Source organism: Lethenteron reissneri, chromosome 8, assembly GCF_015708825.2.
Source record: "Lethenteron reissneri isolate LAM-NWPU_2019-01 chromosome 8, ASM1570882v1, whole genome shotgun sequence".
In the NCBI taxonomy this organism is placed as follows: Eukaryota; Metazoa; Chordata; class Hyperoartia; order Petromyzontiformes; family Petromyzontidae; genus Lethenteron; species Lethenteron reissneri.
The window spans coordinates 10,078,099-10,098,518 of record NC_083786.1 but is presented as its reverse complement, the minus strand read 5'-3'; the positions used below and the strand labels follow the sequence as shown (position 1 = coordinate 10,098,518).

At 51.4% G+C, this 20,420-nt stretch overlaps 1 protein-coding gene across 5 annotated transcripts in view; it reads right to left on the bottom strand.

Annotated features, from left to right (window-relative positions):
• Positions 1-16,506, bottom strand: part of LOC133360996 (DNA helicase MCM8-like) — a 45,132-nt gene extending 28,626 nt beyond the window's left edge. Inside the window, exons 1-2 of one of the 5 annotated variants that reach the window (XM_061579912.1) lie at positions 16,494-16,506; positions 561-720 (exon numbers count right to left, since the gene is read on the bottom strand). In XM_061579912.1, the coding sequence (XP_061435896.1) occupies positions 561-708 (148 nt within the window). In that variant the 5' untranslated portion in view covers positions 709-720; positions 16,494-16,506. Of the gene's footprint in view, positions 1-560; positions 721-1,979; positions 2,314-16,493 lie in introns of those variants that run through there. The other 4 variants (XM_061579896.1, XM_061579904.1, XM_061579882.1 and 1 more) reach the window with 4 other exon arrangements.
• Positions 16,507-20,420: the final 3,914 nt, after the last annotated feature.

The following is a 20,420-nucleotide window of genomic DNA, read 5'->3' as shown; positions in this document are numbered from 1 at the left end:
TCATAATCTGTATGTATACTGGCGGAATCTGATGAGCTATAAAGCTCTTTATCACAGATGTCCATTATAAAGCTGCCTATCAAAGCGACCCGCAAAGCCAAACTCGAATCCTTATCATGTCGGGATGGGAATCGAAAGGCGAAATGAAGGTACAAGATCTTGCAAGTGAATGTGTTATACTGGTAGGAACCTCCTGGTTACACCAGCCCACAGGGGATTATTATGTCCGTCCGTCCATCGTGCAGGGAGGGGCTGAGTGGGGAGGGAGGGGCTGGGTGGGGAGGGTGGGGAGGGGCTGGGTGGGGTGGGGGCTGGGTGGGGAGGGAGGGGCTGGGTGGGGCTGGGTGGGGGGTGGGAGGGGTGGGGCTGGGTGGGGAGGGGCTGGTCACCCCGTGATGCCCTTATAAAACTCAACGTTTAACCTACTCACGCCAGCTTGTGCCCGCCCTCACAGTCGGGCATATTTGCGGAATACACCATGCCGCCATTGACCCTGGCCATTGACCGAGCAACCCAACGTTCCTACCAGCTCCCTTACAAGTGAATGTGTTTATTATTACCACGGAAGCAGCTGCCACCACCGCCTCCCCGGCCGTTGTAGCGGCCACGCCAGCTACCTCCTGACCCTCTTGAAGCACCGCGCCAGCTTCTGTGGCCACCTCGCAGCCAGCCTCCACCTCCTCTCCCCCGACCCTCCGTCTCACTCATGCCCTGTGTGTCCTCAAGCAAACAAACAAAAATACAACGCAATTAAGGACATTTCATGCGCATGTACAATCGCTGCCCTTTTTCGTCAATGCACCGTCAGATGAAGGTCTTCCCACGCTGTGAAGTTGTTGGGGATACGGTAAACATAACCCCTTGTGCTTGCTGTGACAGTGAGGCTGTGAAGCCAGCCTGAGGGCAGGAGAGCAAAGGATGTTGCCACATAGCCGTCGTCCCCCATCTAAACTGGCCTTAATATCATCAATTATCTTATAAGTGGCTGAACGTGGTCGCATCTCTAGAGAAGAGGGCACACATCACTCAACAGCTAACAGACGGCAACTTTAACGTGAAGGGGAATGAGCGGCTGCTCTATTAGACAACTGCATGTTGTACCTTGCAGTGCAGTAAATGTCTAGGGATGCTGCACCATAAGGCTCTAGGTGAGTGTTCTTAGTGCGGTCCCCGACAGTGACAACATCTGGCAACAAAACTGACACCTTTTTTACAAGGAGTCATGTTTGCATTGACCACAATACCTGCGATCGGAATGCAAACAAACACAAGAATAATACATTTAGTCGATTGTTACTCGACTACCATCTGCAAATCGATGCAAGTACAACAGACATTATGAGACCTCCTTTACCAGTGGCAAAATATAGTAATAGGTTTTTACCCTTTCAACTGGTACAAAAACTGGCACCTGTATACAAGGGATCATGTTCGCAATAACCACAACACAAGCAGTCAAAATGCAAAAAAGAACTCTGATAATGATGTATACACTGTCCTTGAAGTTGATTGGTCCACACCCGAGACAGCTTTTCTTAGAGCCCAGTCTCACATAGTGTTGGACCAGATGACACCAAAAGGCGCAGTTTTGTTGCCAGATAAAAGGATAAAAACCCAATTATCATATTTTGCTACTGGCAAAGGAGGTTCCAATGGAGTGACAACATCGTGTTGCTACTGTTAAACCCCCCATGGTGCTAAACGTGTGGCGACCCTCACACAGATGCTGTCTGTACGCCCAAAGTGCTATACCCCAGCCCCCCCCTCTCTGAAAATCAGTGAAGAAAACTGCCCCATAAGCGATGCCGTCTTGGTCTATAGGGTTTCGCAATGGGATTGCAACCCCCCAGATTGTCTCTGGGTTGCGATAAAAACACGATGCAAAGAAGATTTTCTAAATCCTCGACAGATCTCGCCACCAAGCAAGCTCATTGCTCAGGTCCGTGTGGGGGGGGGGGGGGGGTGGGGAACTCCCACACCTCTTGCAAACGCGGCTGGCCAGCGTGGAAGAGTAGGCCAAAATACCCTTGAGACTAAGAGGCCCTTCCACCAGCAGCAGTGCGACCTCACCGAGCAATTGCAGTGCTGCGCCTTTAGAACACGCAAACTGCACTCACGTATCAACGTATACGACGCATGCAAAGTAAGATTTGATTATTATAATTTTTTAACGTACACGTTATTCACGCGATGTTTTTTTTTACTCGTTACACAGTGTAAGCGACTTCGCCATTAAACTCGTCCGCAGTTGTTTATTTAAAAAACGAAACGAATTAAAATCTCCGCCGCCTCACGCACAAACTGTGTTTGTTATCTCCCGCGCGCGGCAACGTCGCCGCCGCTGATTGGACGACGACGCGCAGAGCTCACGGTACCGCCCCTCCAAGCAAGGCGATCGCTCATTGGTTGAAGTGAATCAAGGGAGGGGCTGCATGCCAAACCCGAGGGGGTTTCCCTCTGTCACAAAACACATTCCTCCTGCAGAGGGAGCTGGTAGGAACGTTGGGTTGCTCGGTCAATGGCCTGCAGGGTCAACGGCGGCGTGGTGTATTCCGCAAATATGCCTGACTGTGAGGGCGGGCACAAACCGGTTATCTCTTCTCTAGCCCGTGTCACCCACTCACCCATCAGTCCATCTCTTCTCTGGCCCGTGTCACCCACGCACTCACCCATCAGTCCATCTCTTCTCTGGCCAGTGTCATCCACGCACTCACCCATCAGTCCATCTCTTCTATAGCCCGTGTCACCCACTCACTCACCCATCACTCCATCTCTTCTCTAGCACTTGTCACCCACTCACTCCTCACCCATCAGTCCATCTCTTCTCTAGCACGTGTCACCCACTCACTCCTCACCCATCAGTCCATCTCTTCTCTAGCCCGTGTCACCCACTCACTCACCCATCAGTCCATCTCTTCTCTGGCCCGTGTCACCCACTCACTCACCCATCAGTCCATCTCTTCTCTAGCCCGTGTCACTCACCCATCAGTCCATATCTTCTCTGGCCCGTGTCACCCACTCACCCATCAGTCCATCTCTAGCCCGTGTCACCCACTCGCTCACCCATCAGTCCATCACTTCTCTAGCCCATGTCACCCACGCACTCACCCATCTCTTCTGTAGCCCGTGTCACCCACTCACCCATCAGTCCATCTCTAGCCCGTGTCACCCACTCACCCATCAGTCCATCTCTTCTCTAGTCTGTGCACAAGTTCTGCCTCCTCTGTCCGGCCAAACAGAAGCTGCTTGGGCATGCGGTGGCTGGGCATGCGGGGTGGGCTAAATGACCCAGCCAGTGCAGTCTCGCCTTGCAGGAGGAAGCTCACCGATGGGACGGTGTCTTTCAAGGATCTGTGAGCTCCTCACACGATCCAACCTGGTTAAACCCAGGATGTTAGGCATGCCAAGCCTGAATTGTTTCAAACCGGCTCACCGTCGGCGAGGAATGTCAAAGCCAGGCGGGGCGATGCTGATTATGTTAATGTTTGGGTCTCGAATGAGGTGATACATTCTGTTCGCCAGCGTTGTTTGTGATCCAGGTGAAATCATACAGCGTGGTCCAGATGTATTGTGACCCCCAACCCCATTGCATTGTCTAAAACTTAATATGTTTTTTTAAAAGTAATGTTCATTTATAACAAAAATGAATGTGCAAGGGGAAATAATGTTAGGGGTCAATTAATGGGGGGGGGGGGGAGGGGTCACAAGGCATCTGGGACACCCTTGAGGAATGGTGACAGAAGGCGGATCAGTCGTGGCAGCAATTGACCACGTGGTGGCGCTGTGAGCACGTGTCATTCTTGTCAATGCCTGATTCCGTAAGTGCCCGAGGCTGGGCCTTAAACTTGCAACGCTCATCTCATTTGGCTGTCGTGAGCTAGCAGTGAAAATTCCACGTTCCTTTGACGAGCTTTCATAAAATGTGATTCAACACAGCATGCGGTTTTCACTTCCCACCTAATGTTGTAGCCACACTACGGCAGTGCCGTTTTGACGATGGCGGTTGTGGTGGTAGTCCTGCAGATTATAATGACTACAATAATGATACCCTTCCTTTACCCAGAACAATATGAACACCTTTTGATTTAAAGCTTTCGTGACTGCAGGGATTCATCTTCTTGGTTCTTTCGGTAAAGTGACTTTGCCGAAAGAACCAAGAAGAAAAATATGAACAACCTCTTTAATTAGGCCCTCTATTGGGATGTTTGATATATGCTGATGGATGACGCGATTTAGTTATAACGGGTTGATATTTTAGCCCATGATATAACATTCGTAAGATGTTAGAGCAGTGGATAGCGCACTGCACTACAAACCCGGTGCCCCTGAGTTCAATTCCTGGCCACGGCTGACATGATTGGCGAGTGATGTCTGGGCCCATCTTCGCCACCGCCTTCACCAACAGAGGGTGTGCCTTGTGAGGACAGGTTAGGACGGGTGACCACCAGGGCTTGCCAGGTGTTAGTACTGAGTGTCTCCCCCTGGTATGCAGCAACGCGGTGCTGGGTTATCTCCAGGTTTCTCGGTTGTCCTCCCAAATGAATCCCAAACTAGCATGAATGTAAATGAACAAACATGCCAATGCAAGGCCCTCTTGACAAAGAGCATTACGACTTAAGCGAGGTCTTACCAGATGATCGATATTATCATTCTGCATCAGTGATATCGGGGCGGAGCGTTGGCTCATTGATTTGAGCATTACGCTTTGAATTACCGACCACGGCTAACATCAGTGACGAGTTATAGTCAAACAAACTCCCCTCCCCCATGACAGAAACAGCAGTGGATGCATTAAAGTTGTACATTTTTTCATGATGTTATTATTCATATAACTTCATGAGGCTTACATTCATATTCGTTAGTTTCTATATTAACCATCTGCATTTACTTTTGCTTTGACATAATGGGATTCGTAGCAACTTAGCACATTTTTTGGTTTATTTAAGGCTTATACTATATGCGTTCGGGGGCAGGTGGCGCAGTGGTTAGCGCACTGCGCCTACGTGTGGAAGGTCATCCTTTTGGTGACGTAAGTGGGCACGTTGATTTGATCCGGCTTATTCGGGCTGTGACACTCGCCCACAGCTCGCAATTGTTCATCGCTGCGAATTCAAATACTGCCAGGGACAACAACAACAACAAAAACCCCACCATTGGAACCTCATTTGCCAGTAGAAAAATATGATAATATTTTTTTTACCATTTTATCTGGCAACAAAACTGACACTTTTTTTTACAAGGAGTCATGTTTGCATAGACCACAATACCTGCAGTCGGAATACAAAAAAAAAACATAACTCTGATCATGTATGCACTGTCCTTGAAGTTTATTGGTCCACACAAGAGACAGCTTTCCTTAGAGCCTAGTCTCACATGATGTTGGACCAGATGACGCCAAAAGGCTCTAAGGAAAGCTGTCTCTTGTGTGGACCAATCAACTTCAAGGACAGTGCATACATGATCAGAGTTATATTTTTTTTGTATTCCGACTGCAGGTATTGTGGTCTATGCAAACATGACTCCTTGTAAAAAAAAGTGTCAGTTTTGTTGCCAGATAAACGGGTAAAAAAACAATTTACAAAAACCTCGTTAACGTTGAGGCGTCAGCCAGCCAGCCGGCTTGAGCGAGCGAGAGAGCCACGTCTTGGCTGCAGCGCGCCGTGAACCCAGAGCAATTATTACGCAGTGGCGCAGATAAGGCATTTGACAATGCGTGCAAAAATACAGGGTGCCCACCCCCTCCCCCTCCCCCCCACAACGCACCCACCATACACAACACGCGCGCACGTGGGGCTATTATGCGCGTGGAATTGCCGCGTTTGTGAAGTGCGCGCGCGTCCCACGAACGCCTCTGCGGCTGCTGCAACCATCAGATAGACACGAGGCACTCGCATAAGTAATGCATCCTAATAGCGCATTACGGTGTGGGGGGAGGCTATGATATCGTGGAGCATTGTGACAGCTGCATCGCCCGACGCGTGCATTATTACACGAAAGCCTCTTCTTCACTCGCCAAAACGCCCTGAATCTGCCCAGGGATAGAGTCTGGATTTGGGATGCGCGTGTTTGGATTGGGTGACCGCAGTTTGCTTCTTCTTGTTTGTTGTTGTTTTTGTTAGAGACGACATGCATACGTGGCCAGCAGTGACATGTATTGTTGTATTGTACTATACTTTCTATGCCCCCCCCCCCTTTTCAACTCCCCGATCGAGGCTTTGCCCCCTATGTTTACCAACACGCATTGAACAACGCTGGTGAAGATGACGGTCATGTAACCCCCCCCCCCCCGCCCATGACCCACACAGCGTGGACAGGCCCTCATCCAGCAGTGGATTGTACATATCCCTGCCGAACGTATTTCTGTGTTAATATGTATTGCATGAATCCGGTCGTGAGTGTCATGTATTCTACAAAGATGTTTTCGAAGGGCTGGACGTAGCTAACGCAGTTTGGTCTGAATGCTAATGCTGATATTCATCAAAACAAGACACACGTGCAATTCCGTGTGTCGACACCAACTGTGTGCTTGTCAAATAAAATATGTAAACTGGCCTCCGTGAAAAGTTTCATGTAAGAAATAAAATGTGTTTTAGCCCATCCGAGTATGGCCTTTTCAGACCGCGTTTAAATCCCCACACCTTTACACTCACAACTAGAAGCACCGGCTTTGTATCCACAGGACCACTACTGCATCTCCTTTCCACACGCATTATTATCAGCAACAGCTTCTTCAAACCCATGCATTTTCATGCATCATCATTGCATCTCCGATTAGCACGGTTGGCTACGTACGGTCCGAAAGAAGTTCAACATACTGTACATACATCATCACACCCATGCATCATCATCATCAGCAGCTTGAGTTTCCTCACACCCATGCATCATCATCATCAGCATGAGTTTCCCCACACCCATGCATCATCATCATCAGCTTCCCCACACCCATGCATCATCATCAGCATGAGCTCCTCACACCCATGCATCATCATCAGCATGAGCTTCCTCACACCCATGCATCATCGTCATCAGCTTCTCCACACCCATGCATCATCATCATCAGCATGAGTTTCCCCACACCCAATCATCATCAGCTTCCCCACACCCATGCATCATCAGCATGAGTTTCCCCACACCCATGCACCATCATCATCAGCTTCTCGACACCCATGTATCATCATCATCAGCATGAGTTTCCCCACACCCAATCATCATCAGCTTCCCCACACCCATGCATCATCAGCATGAGTTTCCCCACACCCATGCATCATCATCATCAGCTTCTCCACACCCATGTATCATCATCATCAGCTTCTCCACACCCATGCATCATCATCATGAGTTTCCCCACACCCACGCACCATCATCATCAGCTTCTCCACACCCATGTATCATCATCATCAGCATGAGTTTCCCCACACCCAATCATCATCATCAGCTTCCCCACACCCATGCATCATCAGCATGAGTTTCCCCACACCCATGCATCATCATCATCAGCTTCTCCACATCCATGCATCATCATCATCAGCTTCTCCACACCCATGCATCATCATCATCAGCATGAGTTTCCCCACACCCATGCATCACGAGCAGCAGCAGCAGTAGCCACCAGCTGCACCGCACGCAGCCACACAAAGCGCGCATTCATGCGCGTGACAATGCGACACAAAAGCGGAACACAGCGTTAGCGCTAATGGCTCGCTCCTATTAGGCCCGCCCTATATAGCCGCCCATTGTGCCTCGTGTCAGACCCTCGCTCGTGCATGTTGGGCGTGGGGGGAGTGGAGGAGGAGGGGGGGCGAAGAGAGGGGGGGGGCGAAGAGAGGGGGGGGCGAAGAGAGGGGGGCGAAGAGAGGGGGGGGCGAAGAGAGGGGGGCGAAGAAGAGGGGGGGGCGAAGAAGAGGGAGGGGGCGAAGAAGAGGGGGGGGGCGAAGAAGAGGGGGGGGGGCGAAGAAGAGGGGGGGGGGGGGGCGAAGAAGAGGGGGGGGGGGCGAAGAAGAGGGGGGGGGAAGAGGGGGGGGGCGAAGACGAAGAAGAGGGGGGGCGGCGAAGAAGAGGGGGGGGCGAAGAAGAAGGCGAAGAAGAGGGGGGGCGAAGCGAGGGCGAGAAGAGGGGGGGGCGAAGAAGAGGGGGGGGCGGGGGCGAAGAAGAGGGGGGGGGGGCGAAGAAGAGGGGGGGGCGAAGAAGAGGGGGGGGGCGAAGGGGGGGGCGAAGAAAGAGGGGGGGGGGCGAAGAAGAGGGGGGGCGAAGAAGAGGGGGGGGGGGCGAAGAGGGGGGGCGAAGAAGAGGGGGGGGGCGAAGAAGAGGGGGGGGGCGAAGAAGAAGAGGGGGGGGGGGCGAAGAAGGAGGGGGGGGCGAAGGGGGGGGGGGCGAAGAAGAGGGGGGGGGGGGGGGGGGGGGGGGCGAAGAAGAGGGGGGGGGGACGAAGAGGGGGGAAGAGGGGGGGGGGGCGAGAGAGGGGGGGGGGGCGAAGAGGGGGGGGGGCGAAGAGAGGGGGGGGGGGGCGAAGAGAGGGGGGGGGGGGGCGAAAGAGGGGGGGGGGGCGAAGAGAGGGGGGGGGGGGCGAAGAGGGGGGGGGGGGGGGGGGGGGGGCGAAGAGAGGGGGGGGGCGGCGAAGAGAGGGGGGGGGGGCGAAGAGAGGGGGGGGGGGAGCGAAGAGAGGGGGGGGAGCGAAGAGAGGGGGGGGCGAAGAGAGGGGGGGGGGCGAAGAAGAGGAGGGGGGGGCGGAGGAAGAAGAGAGGGGGGGGGCGAAGAGAGGGGGGGGGGGCGAAGAGAGAGGGGGGGGCGAAGAGAGGGGGGGGGCGAAGAGAGGGGGGGCGAAGAAGGGGGGGGGGCGCGAAGAGAGGGGGGGGGCGAAGAAGAGGGGGGGGGGGCGAAGAGAGAGGGGGGGGCGAAGAAGAGGAGGGGGGCGAAGAAGAGGGGGGGGCGAAGAAGAAGAGGGGGGGGGGCGAAGAAGAGGGGGGGGGCGGAAGCGGGGGGGGCGAAGAAGAGGGGGGGGCGAAGAAGAGGGGGGGGGCGAAGAGAGGGGGGGGGCGAAGACTACGAGAGGGGGGGGGGCGACGAGAGGGGGGGCGAAGAGAGGGGGGGGCGACGAGAGGGGGGGGCGAACGAGAGGGGGGGCGAAGAAGAGGGGGGGGGCGAAGAATGAGGGGGGGGGCGAAAGAAGAGGGGGGGGCGAAGACGAGGGGGGGGGGCGACGAAGAAGAGGGGGGGGGGCGAAGAAGAGGGGGGGGGGCGAAGAAGAGGGGGGGGGCGAAAGAAGAGGGGGGGGGCGAAGAAGGGGGGGGGCGAAGAAGAAGGGGGGGGGGCCGCGAAGAAGAGGGGGGGGGGGCGAAAGAGAGGGGGGGGGGGCGAAGAGAGGGACGAGGAACAAGAGAGGGGGGAGCGAAGAGAGGGGGGGGCGAAAGAGAGGGGGGGGCGAAGAGAGGGGGGGGCGAAGAGAGGGGGGGGGGCGAGAGAGGGGGGGGCGAAGAGAGAGGGGGGGGGCGAAGAGAGGGGGGGGGCGAAGAGAGGGGGGGGCGAAGAAGAGGGGGGGGGGCCGAAGAGAGGGGGGGGGCGAAGAGAGGGGGGGGGCGAAGAGAGGGGGGGGCGAAGAGAGGGGGGGGTGAAGGCAAGGATCGCGGTGGGGGTGGTGGGGGTGGTGGGGGGGCGTCAGAGGAGGTGAATGAAGGGGCGAGCTGTGCGTGGTGTCTAAGCGCGTTGGGACAGTGCGCGTGGGTTATTGGTGGTGTTAGTGCTGGGGGCGTGAGGGGGCTCGGCGTACTGTGGGGCAGGGGGGGGCTGTGTGTGTGTGATGCGGGGGAGATTAAACCGTAGCGTGTTGCACGATTGCATGGGACCCCGTGCAGTTGCATCGCCTGCGCAGTTAATGCTCCTGCCTCTTCCCCATCTCTCATCGCTCCGTTGTGACGTTATGACCCGCCCACCTACTCGACGCCTGTGAAGAAGTGCTTCATAGCTTATCGGATTCCTCCGGTGTCGATGACATAGTCGGGTTCTGATTCTATTCCCAGCGGCGCCACGTGGTTGGCATGGGGCCTGGTGCAAGGGATGAAATGGGACTTCCTCAATGTCCAATCCCCCCCCCCGCCCTTAGACCCTCGTGCAGTCGTGGGTGTGGTGGTGGTGGTGGTGTTTGATGGATGTGGTGGATGTGGGTGGGGAGGGGGCTGTATGGTAGGTCGACTCAGCCTCAAATGAGTACCTGGTGCGGTGTGTAAAACATCGCCACCCGGGAGACAAAGGCGGCCGGGCGTGGTGTTGGCCACCCCCCCCCCCCCCCCCCTCGTGTGCCGTGCCGGCCTTCAAATGTGCTCGCTAACAGCACTTGCCCCAACAGTTGCATCAGGCTATACGGAGATATTTATCTTTTCTTTTGTGTGTTTTGCGGGGGTCGATGTGATGACGATGATGGTTGTACGGGGGGGGTGGAGGAGGTATGGAGGGTGTGGTGAGTGTACGACGGGAGAGTGTGGAGCAGGGGAATGGGGGGGTGGAGGTGACTTTCTCTTAGCGTCCCCGGCTCTCTTCCCCCTCCCCAAGTCCATCTCGCATTCCACAGATGGCAATCTGCGCCTAATCGAGGGCACTTCATAATGGCCGAGATCGGTCCACGGGGGGCTCATTTGCGAGTGGTAATGCGGCGGCGTTAAGCGCTGAGGATTGGAGCTCCGAGCGCACGCGGTAATGGTAAAGGTGCGGCCCTGCAATTTCTTACTCGCGCCACTTCTGGCTAATTGGAGCTCTGCAGAGCTCATTGCTTCGGCCAACTCTTCCACGATTTAAGAACCGTGCCCGTATTTTTTGGCGAAGAGATGGAATCGAAACGGCGACCCTCTGGGTTGCAAGTCCAGTTTGCTGACCCTTAGACCACCGCAGAATCCCCGTTTCGTGGGCGCCGCGGTGGCGAGGTGTTAACTACCTCGCCTGGTGTGCAGGAAGTCGTGGGTTCGATCCCGAGCCTGACACTGACACCTGTGGTCGCGTGGATTTTTCTCCGGGTCCTCCGGTATTTCCTTCTGCATTTAGAATCAACACCACGCGTTTAGAGTATTGGCTGCTATAAATGTCCACGTGATGAAGCCACTTCGTTGAGCTATCATCTATGATAGCCAGGACGCTTCTGAGATTATAGGTCAGTGGGCCTTACTTTGAGAAAAAAGTCTACTTTAGTAGAATATAAGTAGTCATATCCTTTATTTAACCGGCAAATTAAATATAGCCCCTTTGAGACACACAATGCATTGCTGCGCTTGCAAGGGCGACATGGGTTACATCAACAAAAATGTAAAATACAACGAATGCAACGTAATTTTAATATGGCTGAGTACATAGGGAGTGGAGCGGTGGCGCGATGGTTAGCGCAGTGCACTAAAACACGAGCCATCTGAGTTTGATTCCTGACCGCGGCGATGAGTGGTGATTGATGCCCGAGCCGGTCTTGGAACAACCTCCCCCAGCCCATCACCAACCCACACTGACCAGCGTGGTGAAGTATGATTTGAACAACTTCCAACATCGACACGGCTGCTGGAGTGAATTGGCCAAATAAGCATTATAATAGTTATTAAATTATGAATATAGAGACAGAGGCTTTATCTACAGCATATAAATAGGACTATTGTACAGCTATATACTGATACAGTCCTGACCACGTGAGAGTTATAGTGATTTATATATACTGTATGTAATGTAATGTTTAAGATGCTTATTTACAATGTGATGAGTGATTATCAAGGGCACACATGAGTGTAGTAGGAGACGAGTAAATATGCATGCTCACAGTGCACGCAAAGATAAAGATCCCCCGTGTAGCCTTAACAGACTGTCGGGGCAAGTGCTGTCAGCGAGCACCTATGAAGGCCGGCACGGCACACGAGGAGGTGGGTGGCCAACACCGCGCCAGACCGCCTTTGTCTAACAAGTGGCGATGTTTAAACACCGCATCAGGTCCTCATTAGAGGCTGAGTCGACGTAGGGGAGGCCCAGGACCGGTTCAGATCATTGTCACCGTTGTTGTTCCTGAGCGGGAATCGAACTCGGGTAGCCGGGATCGTAGCGCAGCGCGCTAACCATTGCGCCACCGCTCGCCACACGGACACACACAGACACACACAGACACACGACCACACGTACAATGACACACACACAGACAAAGATAAAGATCCCCCATATAGCCTTAACAGACTGTAGGGGCAAGTGCTGTTAGCGAGCACCTATAAAGGCCGGAACGGTACACAAGGGGGTGGCCAGCACCACGCCCGACCGCCTTTGTCTCCCTAGTGGCAATGTTTACACACCACACACCAGGTACTTATTTGAGGCTGAGTCGACCTAGGGGAGGCCCAGGACCGGTTCAGATAATCGTCACTGGTGTTGGCCGTGAGCGGGATTCATAGCGCAGCGCGCTAACTGCTACACACAGACACACACAGACACACACAAATACACGACCACACGTACAATGACACACACACAGACACACACACAGACACACACAAACACACACACAAACACACACACAGACACACACACACAGACATACACAGACACACAGACACACACACAGACACACGACCACACGTACAATGACACACACACAGAGACGCGCACTTCAAAACACACATTTCACAAACCGTAGACCACAGCAGTCACTCTCATTCATAATGGATTCATGCTTAACACAAAATATATGCACACACGCCTGTTCGGCTGTTTTATATATATTATTAAAACATCACCCCTTGCATGCAGAATCAAGAAGCATGGATAATTATATAAACAAACAAACATACAAACATTATTCATAATCAATACAAACATTAAATGAACCGACGAACACAAAGAAGACACTGTAAAAAATATAAGATATACAAGATTTTATATAAAGCGTAATTAATATACCCCGATGTGTATAGGATCCAAGTTTTAGCATTAGCCCTAATTTATCCATGTTTTACACGTATATTTATACGAACACGCAAATGTATCTCGACCGTGGGTGGCGTCGTGGTCCCTGGCCAGACAACTCACTGGCTCGGTGCCACGTAACGTAGCACAGATGTATCGGTTCCAATTCCTGGGTGTGGCCCATAACAGTGACGATTACGTGATGCCTATGCATGTGCAATGAGTGGGCTTAAAAACGTTTCACTCTTATTAGGCGCACAAATAAATTTATATTAGTTACGTTTTTTTTATTTTAAAAAATCCCTTACGGTGGTCCGCATTTTTACGATCTAATCGAACAGTTGATTGACACGTAGAGTATCCCGTCATCGTCGTAGCTAGCGGTCACCGCGTCGCGCGGCGCTTTCAGACGCGCTTCTGCGGCCGTCTGGAACGCTCTTCCGTCCCATATTAGGAATCCACTGGGAGCTTTGCAACTTTTAAATCATCTCGATTGAAGACTCGTTTCTTTAGAACTGCTTTTTTGTATTTAGTTTGTTGTCATTCCCCCGCACCTCCAATCAGCACGGCGCACAAAGTTCAACATACATCCTACACCGAGGAAAACAACCCTTCATCCTGCCAGACGCGCAATTTACGTCCAGTGCAATGGCAACTCTCGAGCCACAGCAGACCGACTACTCCACACAATCCCAGTGCATGAATCGGGATTAACTTTATCCTGGCCTTAATCAGCCCTCAGCCTCGGCTCAATAAAAGCCAACCGTGCATAATTCTGTATTGGGTGTTTTTTTCTCTCTCTCCAAACAGAATGTCAAAGGCGCAGCCCTGCAGTTGCTTGCTCACAGCCACTGCTATGGCGACCTCTTGAGAGAGCCCCTCTAGACGGTATTTGGCCTACTCTTCTTCCGGATTGCATAATCGTGAAATTAAATGTAACGCTGCGTCAATCCACCGATGGACGAAGGCTTCCCCACGCCATGTAGGTCACGCGGGGGATTTGAAGGGTTTTTTTTCTCTCCTTCATCGCGGTGGCTATGGCAGGTTGGTTGATCAGGCGGAAGGGAGGTTGAATCGGTTTTGATATCACCGCCCATTGATGTTGTTCATGGCCTGAAATCGGACCGGGGTGCCTGGGGTCATAGTGCAGTGCCCTAACCACTGCGCCACCACTCCATCCCCGTTCACACGAATAACCTCATTAATTAACACACTTGTAAATTATTGTTTTGCACGGAGTGTAACGATCCTCATCCGAACCCCTTGCGAGTACGTGCCATGTCGCGATCATGTATTTTTAAAAAAATCGATTCTTATATATTTGTTTAGTATCATTGCTGTGAGTGTAGCGGCCACTCGTGACTGGATGGGGATTTTTTGCTGCATTCAACGTTACGAAGAGAGGAGTCTTTGTTCCCGCACGCGCGCGATTAGATTCGCGCATCGTGAACCTAAGATTCGATAACGTAATCGATTAATCGAATGAGTCTGTTCTCCACTCCGCCACGTGCGGCGTCAACCCATACATACAATCAATCGGCAACTCATTGCGACTCTAAGAAGTATACGAAACGGACACTTTTAAAACGCAGGTAGATGCCCGCATTCTAAATGGAATAATGTATATTGACGTTTTCCCTTTAAGTCCATTTACTTTAATTTACGTTACCATTGACCCGAAATGGCTAACTCGGTAAACAACACGCTGTGTGCACGGCTATACGCGTAGAGCGTATGCAACGCTCACAACAACCAGTGGAGGGCGGATAAAACAGCAAGTTGGCACAGTGGAGAGCAGAGGTGGTGGTGCATCTACGGGTCATCTGAGTCAGCCCATCACACCTGGGTCTGTCCCGCGACCTCCTTGCCAGCAGCGAGCCTCTCACAACTTCACGCGATAGCCTCAAAGTGCACATAGCCTGGGCACAGTGAATTAGTGTGTTGAATGGTTGCTTCTGTTATTGGTGTGTGTGTGTGTGCGCGCGCGTCTGTGACCAAATCACCCCTAGTACTGCCTTCATAGGTGCCCGCTAACACAAGTTGCCCCAACAGTACATTGAGGCTTTGTATTTGTGATATGTCATTGTACGCGGTGAAGTATGGTTATGTAACTCCCACGACCCGCAATCGAGGGGGGAGGCCCTCATCCAGAAGTTGATTGATGAAAGGGATGAACACGTCCATGTGCAACCGCCTAACATGATGTGTAACACCAACATAGCCCGTAGCAATCAGAGTTAAAACCTTCAGTTATATCTACTACTTCTAATAATACAGGGTGCTTAAAAATGTTGTAACACTTCAGGCTCTGGAGACCACCTGGAGAAGATTCCAGGCACGCGTTGACAACGATGGCGAACAAGTTGGAGCCTCTTTGAAGCTATTAACATTACATTTGTTATCACGTTACAGCAGAGGTCGCAACCGGGTACCCGATACCCGTACCCTACCCGATACCCGGCTACCCGTACCCGGCTGGGTACGGGTACCCGTTTGCGACCCTGGTGCGGCCGGGTACGGGTAGACCGTGAGTCACTGGTGAGTAACTGTTTGTCACTCATTTCCCAACGTCTTGTCTCTTCTCACAATTCAAGTTCCTAGAATCAACCCACCCGCGCCTGCAACATGGCTTCATCCCAGAGGTCGCAATCAGGTACCCGATACCCGTACCCGGCGGCCGGGTACGGGTAGGGTACGGGTAGGGTACGGGTACGGCCGGGATACGGGTACGGGTACCCGTTTGCGACCTGGTGCGGCCGGGTACGGGTAAGGAGTCAAAACCCGTTTGCGACCTCTGCGTTACAGTGTATTACTCGTTCTTTTGCCATTAAAAACGATAGTCCCAAGTAAGTGTTCATATTTTGTTGAAGCACCCTGTGATTATACAGGCCTTTCTCAATTCACCGTTGGATGACAGTCTTCCACGCCGTGGCCATCACGGGAGTTGCTTGACCATACTTCACCACTCTGGTCAGTGCGGGATGGGTGTGGCGAGAAGGGGGCGCCAGGACCAGTTCAGCCATCACTCGCCACTGATGTTAGCCGTGTGCGGGAATCGAACTCAAATCGCAGTGTGCTAACCAATCCGCCACCGCTCCCCCAACATTCACTCGCCACCTACACAATCATCGCTGCTACTTTCCTATCGTCGTCACTACCAAGTGCGGCCAGGCATATCAACGCATTATGTTATGACACTGCAGTTAACGGAGGAGCGGTGGCGCAACGATTAGCGCATTGAACTGTGAACCCGGCCATCCGAGTTCGATTCCCGGTCACGACCAACATCAGCAAACGCGTGTTATCCAAAACGGTCATGTGCACTCCAGGCCTCTTCGTTAACCCGCACTAACCAGCGTGGTGAAGTATGGTCAAACAAACCCCTGTGATCGACTCGCTGTACGTGGGGGGTGGAGAGGGGGGGGGGGTTCGGGGGAGGGGTCCTCATCCATTAGTGCAATGACAAAGGGCCGTTAATTATTCTTATCATCATTGACTGTAAAACCGTGAACATACTTTATTTTAAACACGATATATGAAACAATATTCATTTACACACATCCATCCACCCGTTGCGCCCTCACCTGCAATCCTCCAAATGTACCCATCACCGGTGTGATTGCGTGCAGAAAACGAAGCCTGTAAAACGCCGCAAGATTTTTATGGGCCAAAGGTGGGTGGGGAGACCTCAGTGGGGGCAGGGCCGAGCACTTAAATTTCACGCTGCCCTTGGCCTCGCGAGACCAATGGCAATGCGCCCGACATTCGCCACTCGGTGACGGTGGCGTCGCCACGACGGCCGTGCCAGGCCAGGTGCACGTACGTTGAGACCACGTGAAGTGTCGAAGGCTCGCTCGCTCACAGGAGACCGGCCGCTTTGACACGGCCCGTCAACGATTTTTGGCAGGCGCTGCAAGCATCCCAGTCGCTGCACTAATCGCGTACTCGAGGTGGGTGGGTGGGTGTGGGTATTGTTGAGATGGCAAAGCTATTGGCTGCAAAACAAAAAATCCTGAATGTTTCTAAAGGGGAGAAAAGGGGGGGGGGGGGTAATGCTAGAACTGGCAAACACGATGTTTCCAATCTTAGTGCGCTCATTAACTTGTGCCAATGCAGGATGCCCCTGGCGAGTGATATAAAGTGATTGAGGTTTGCGTGCCAAAGTGTGGCCTTTAACGTTGATTGGTGGTCGTGCAACATTTTTGATTTCTCCACGTGACAGTTGTTTTTTTGCTCTGATCGCTGTTGACTTTATTCGCCGTGTTTCGTTGTTTATTTATTTAGCTCTTGCCATTTTTTGAGATCCAAGGCACTCGAATCCTGGCCTCAAGGTCTCACCTGGTTAAGCAAAATTAATTTGAAAGTCATTGACAGGTTTCCCTCGCTCTGCGCGGTAGTAGTCGTAGTAGTCGATGTAGTAGTAGATGTAGTAGTAGTAGTAGATGCGTTCCAAAAAAATGGCGCACAAAGTGAAACCGCACGAGGAGACAGCTGCCTGGCGAGTTGCGCACATAGTAAACTCACAGTACACACACAGTACACACACAGTACACACACATCACACACACACAGTACACACACAGTACACACACACAGTACACACACCGTACACACACACAGTACACACACAATACACACACAGCACACACACACAGTACACACACAGTACACACACACAGTACACACACCGTACACACACACAGTACACACACAGTACACACACACAGTATACACACAGTACACACACATACAGTACACACACCGTACACACACACAGTACACACACAGCACACACACACAGTACACACACAGTACACACACAGCACACACACACAGTACACACACAGTACACAGTACACACACAGTACACACAGTACACACACACAGTACACACAGCACACACAACACACAGTACACACACACAGTACACACACACAGTACACACAGTACACACACACATACAGTACACACACAGTGCACACACAGTACACACACAGTATACACACACAGCACACACACAAACAGTACACACAGTACACACACAGTACACACACAGTACACACACACAGCACACACAGTACACACACAGTACACACACACAGTACACACACCGTACACACACAGTACACACACAGCACACACACACACAGTACACACACAGCACACACACAGTACACACACAGTACACAGTACACACACAGTACACACAGTACACACACACAGTACACACAGCACACACACACACAGTACACACACACAGTACACACACACATACAGTACACACACAGTGCACACACAGTACACACAGTACACACACACAGTATACACACACAGCACACACACAAACAGTACACACAGTACACACACAGTACACACACAGTACACACACACAGCACACACACAAACAGTACACAACGTACACACACAGTACACACACAGTACACACACAGTATACACACACACAGCACACACACAAACAGTACACACAGTACACACACAATACACACACACAGTATGCACAGTACACACACAGTACACACACACACACAGTATACACACACAGTACACACACAGTATACACACACACAGTACACACAGTACACACACACACAGCACACACACAAACAGTACACACAGTACACACACAGTATACACACACACAGTACACACACAGTACACACACACTACACACACAGTACACACACACAGTACGCACACAGTACACACACAGTACACGCAGTACACACGGACAACACGCACAGTACACACAGTACACACACCGTTGTCTCACTTCCGACCTCAACCGCACGAAGCGAATTGAGTAGAAATAGGTTCGCCGCATATGCGCGAAATCGCACAAACCGAACCTGCGCAGAGCGAGGAAAATTTGTCTTAGAAAGTCCAATTCGGCTCTCAGGAAAGAATTGGTTCCCTCCCCCCCCCAGTTATCGACCGTTCCAAATTAAAAAAACCATGTTGGCCGACACACATCATGTGCCTGCGTGTGATCGTGACGACATTAGGCAATGCACAGGACGGTGCCAGCGGGAGACTGAACGATTTACGCGCATGGGATCGGCACAGAGCTGCAATAGACGGACGCACACGAGGGACATACATCAAGGATGAAGACTGCAACATCCAGCAGTGGATAGAGAATAGGAAGGGGTCTTCCGATTATCTTGCCCGCCCACCCAACCACCCAAACTCTTTCCGACGTTTGAATTAATTGACTCGATTTAAAAAAAAATCCATTTTTTTTAAACGATGTGGTTGAATATAGCGGCCTCTAGCGGCCACGTGGGTCACGTGAACCCATTACAGTATACCCGGCAAATGACAAAATGGATTTAAAAAAATAAAAAAACGAACGCGCGATTCGATGCACGCACCGCGACCTAAAATCATCAATAGGGAATCGATGAAAATGCATCGTTACACCCCGAGAGAACGGCGACTACTTACTTATGCACACGCATATGCGTCGTGTGCGTACGCGTAGAGACGCGTGTGCACACGATGCGTGTGCTTTCGTGAGTTATCGTGTAAAAAAAAGTTAACTTTTAAAAAGAAATGGCATAGCAGTCAAAAATATTCAGCCACCTCAAAATGGGACCTTTTTTTGCCAGTATCCAAGAATGAAAACATAAGAATAGGTTTACCCTTTCTGGCAATAAAACAGTTGTTACGATGTTCAAACACCAAACAGAAACCTTTTGTAAGGAATCATGTCCGGTTAATGCAGACATGATTCCTTGCAAAAAGTTTCTATTTGCTGATTGAACATCGTAACACCTCCTGTTTTATTGCCAGAGAGGGTAAAACCTCTTCCTATGTGTCCATTCCTACACCTCCTATGCGACTGTTCGCCAAACGATCTTACCATGTGCCGCTGACCATTACTCAACCGAGGCCAACGAGCTTGAGGGTTGAGTTTGAGACCAGGGTCTGGTCTAGAGAGGCCAGTGAACTTTAGGGATTAAGTTTCAGACCTGGGCCTGGTCTGGTCTGGGAAGACCAGTGGGCTTAGGGCGTTAAGTTTGAGACCAGGATCTGGGCTGGAGGTGGGTTCTCTTAAGAGGCGATTATTTGTAACACCAATGAAGTCAAAATACATAGGGTTATTCCATTTATTTTAACACCGGTAGTAAAATGTAAATTGTTAAGTTAATATTGTATTTAATTATCATTCTTAATATCATTTTTTTTCCTTTGAGATGACGTTTAAAAATTGAGATAAAATTGACTGAAGACTAACACGTTTAATTAGTTGTATTACATAAGCTAAATAAGGTAGCTGTAATCTTTTAAGTCTTACATTCATTCCGAAAGAGAAGTAATGCATCGTGCAATTATGTTACCATAAGTCAGTTTTATAAAATATGTTCCAATAAATTAAGGAACCCTCTGTGATTTTGTAAAATAAGCACAATAACCTTGTGTCTTGACTGTTGGGGCCACCCTATAAAAGAGGTTCCTGGCAATGGCACTTCTTCATGTACTATGTAGGG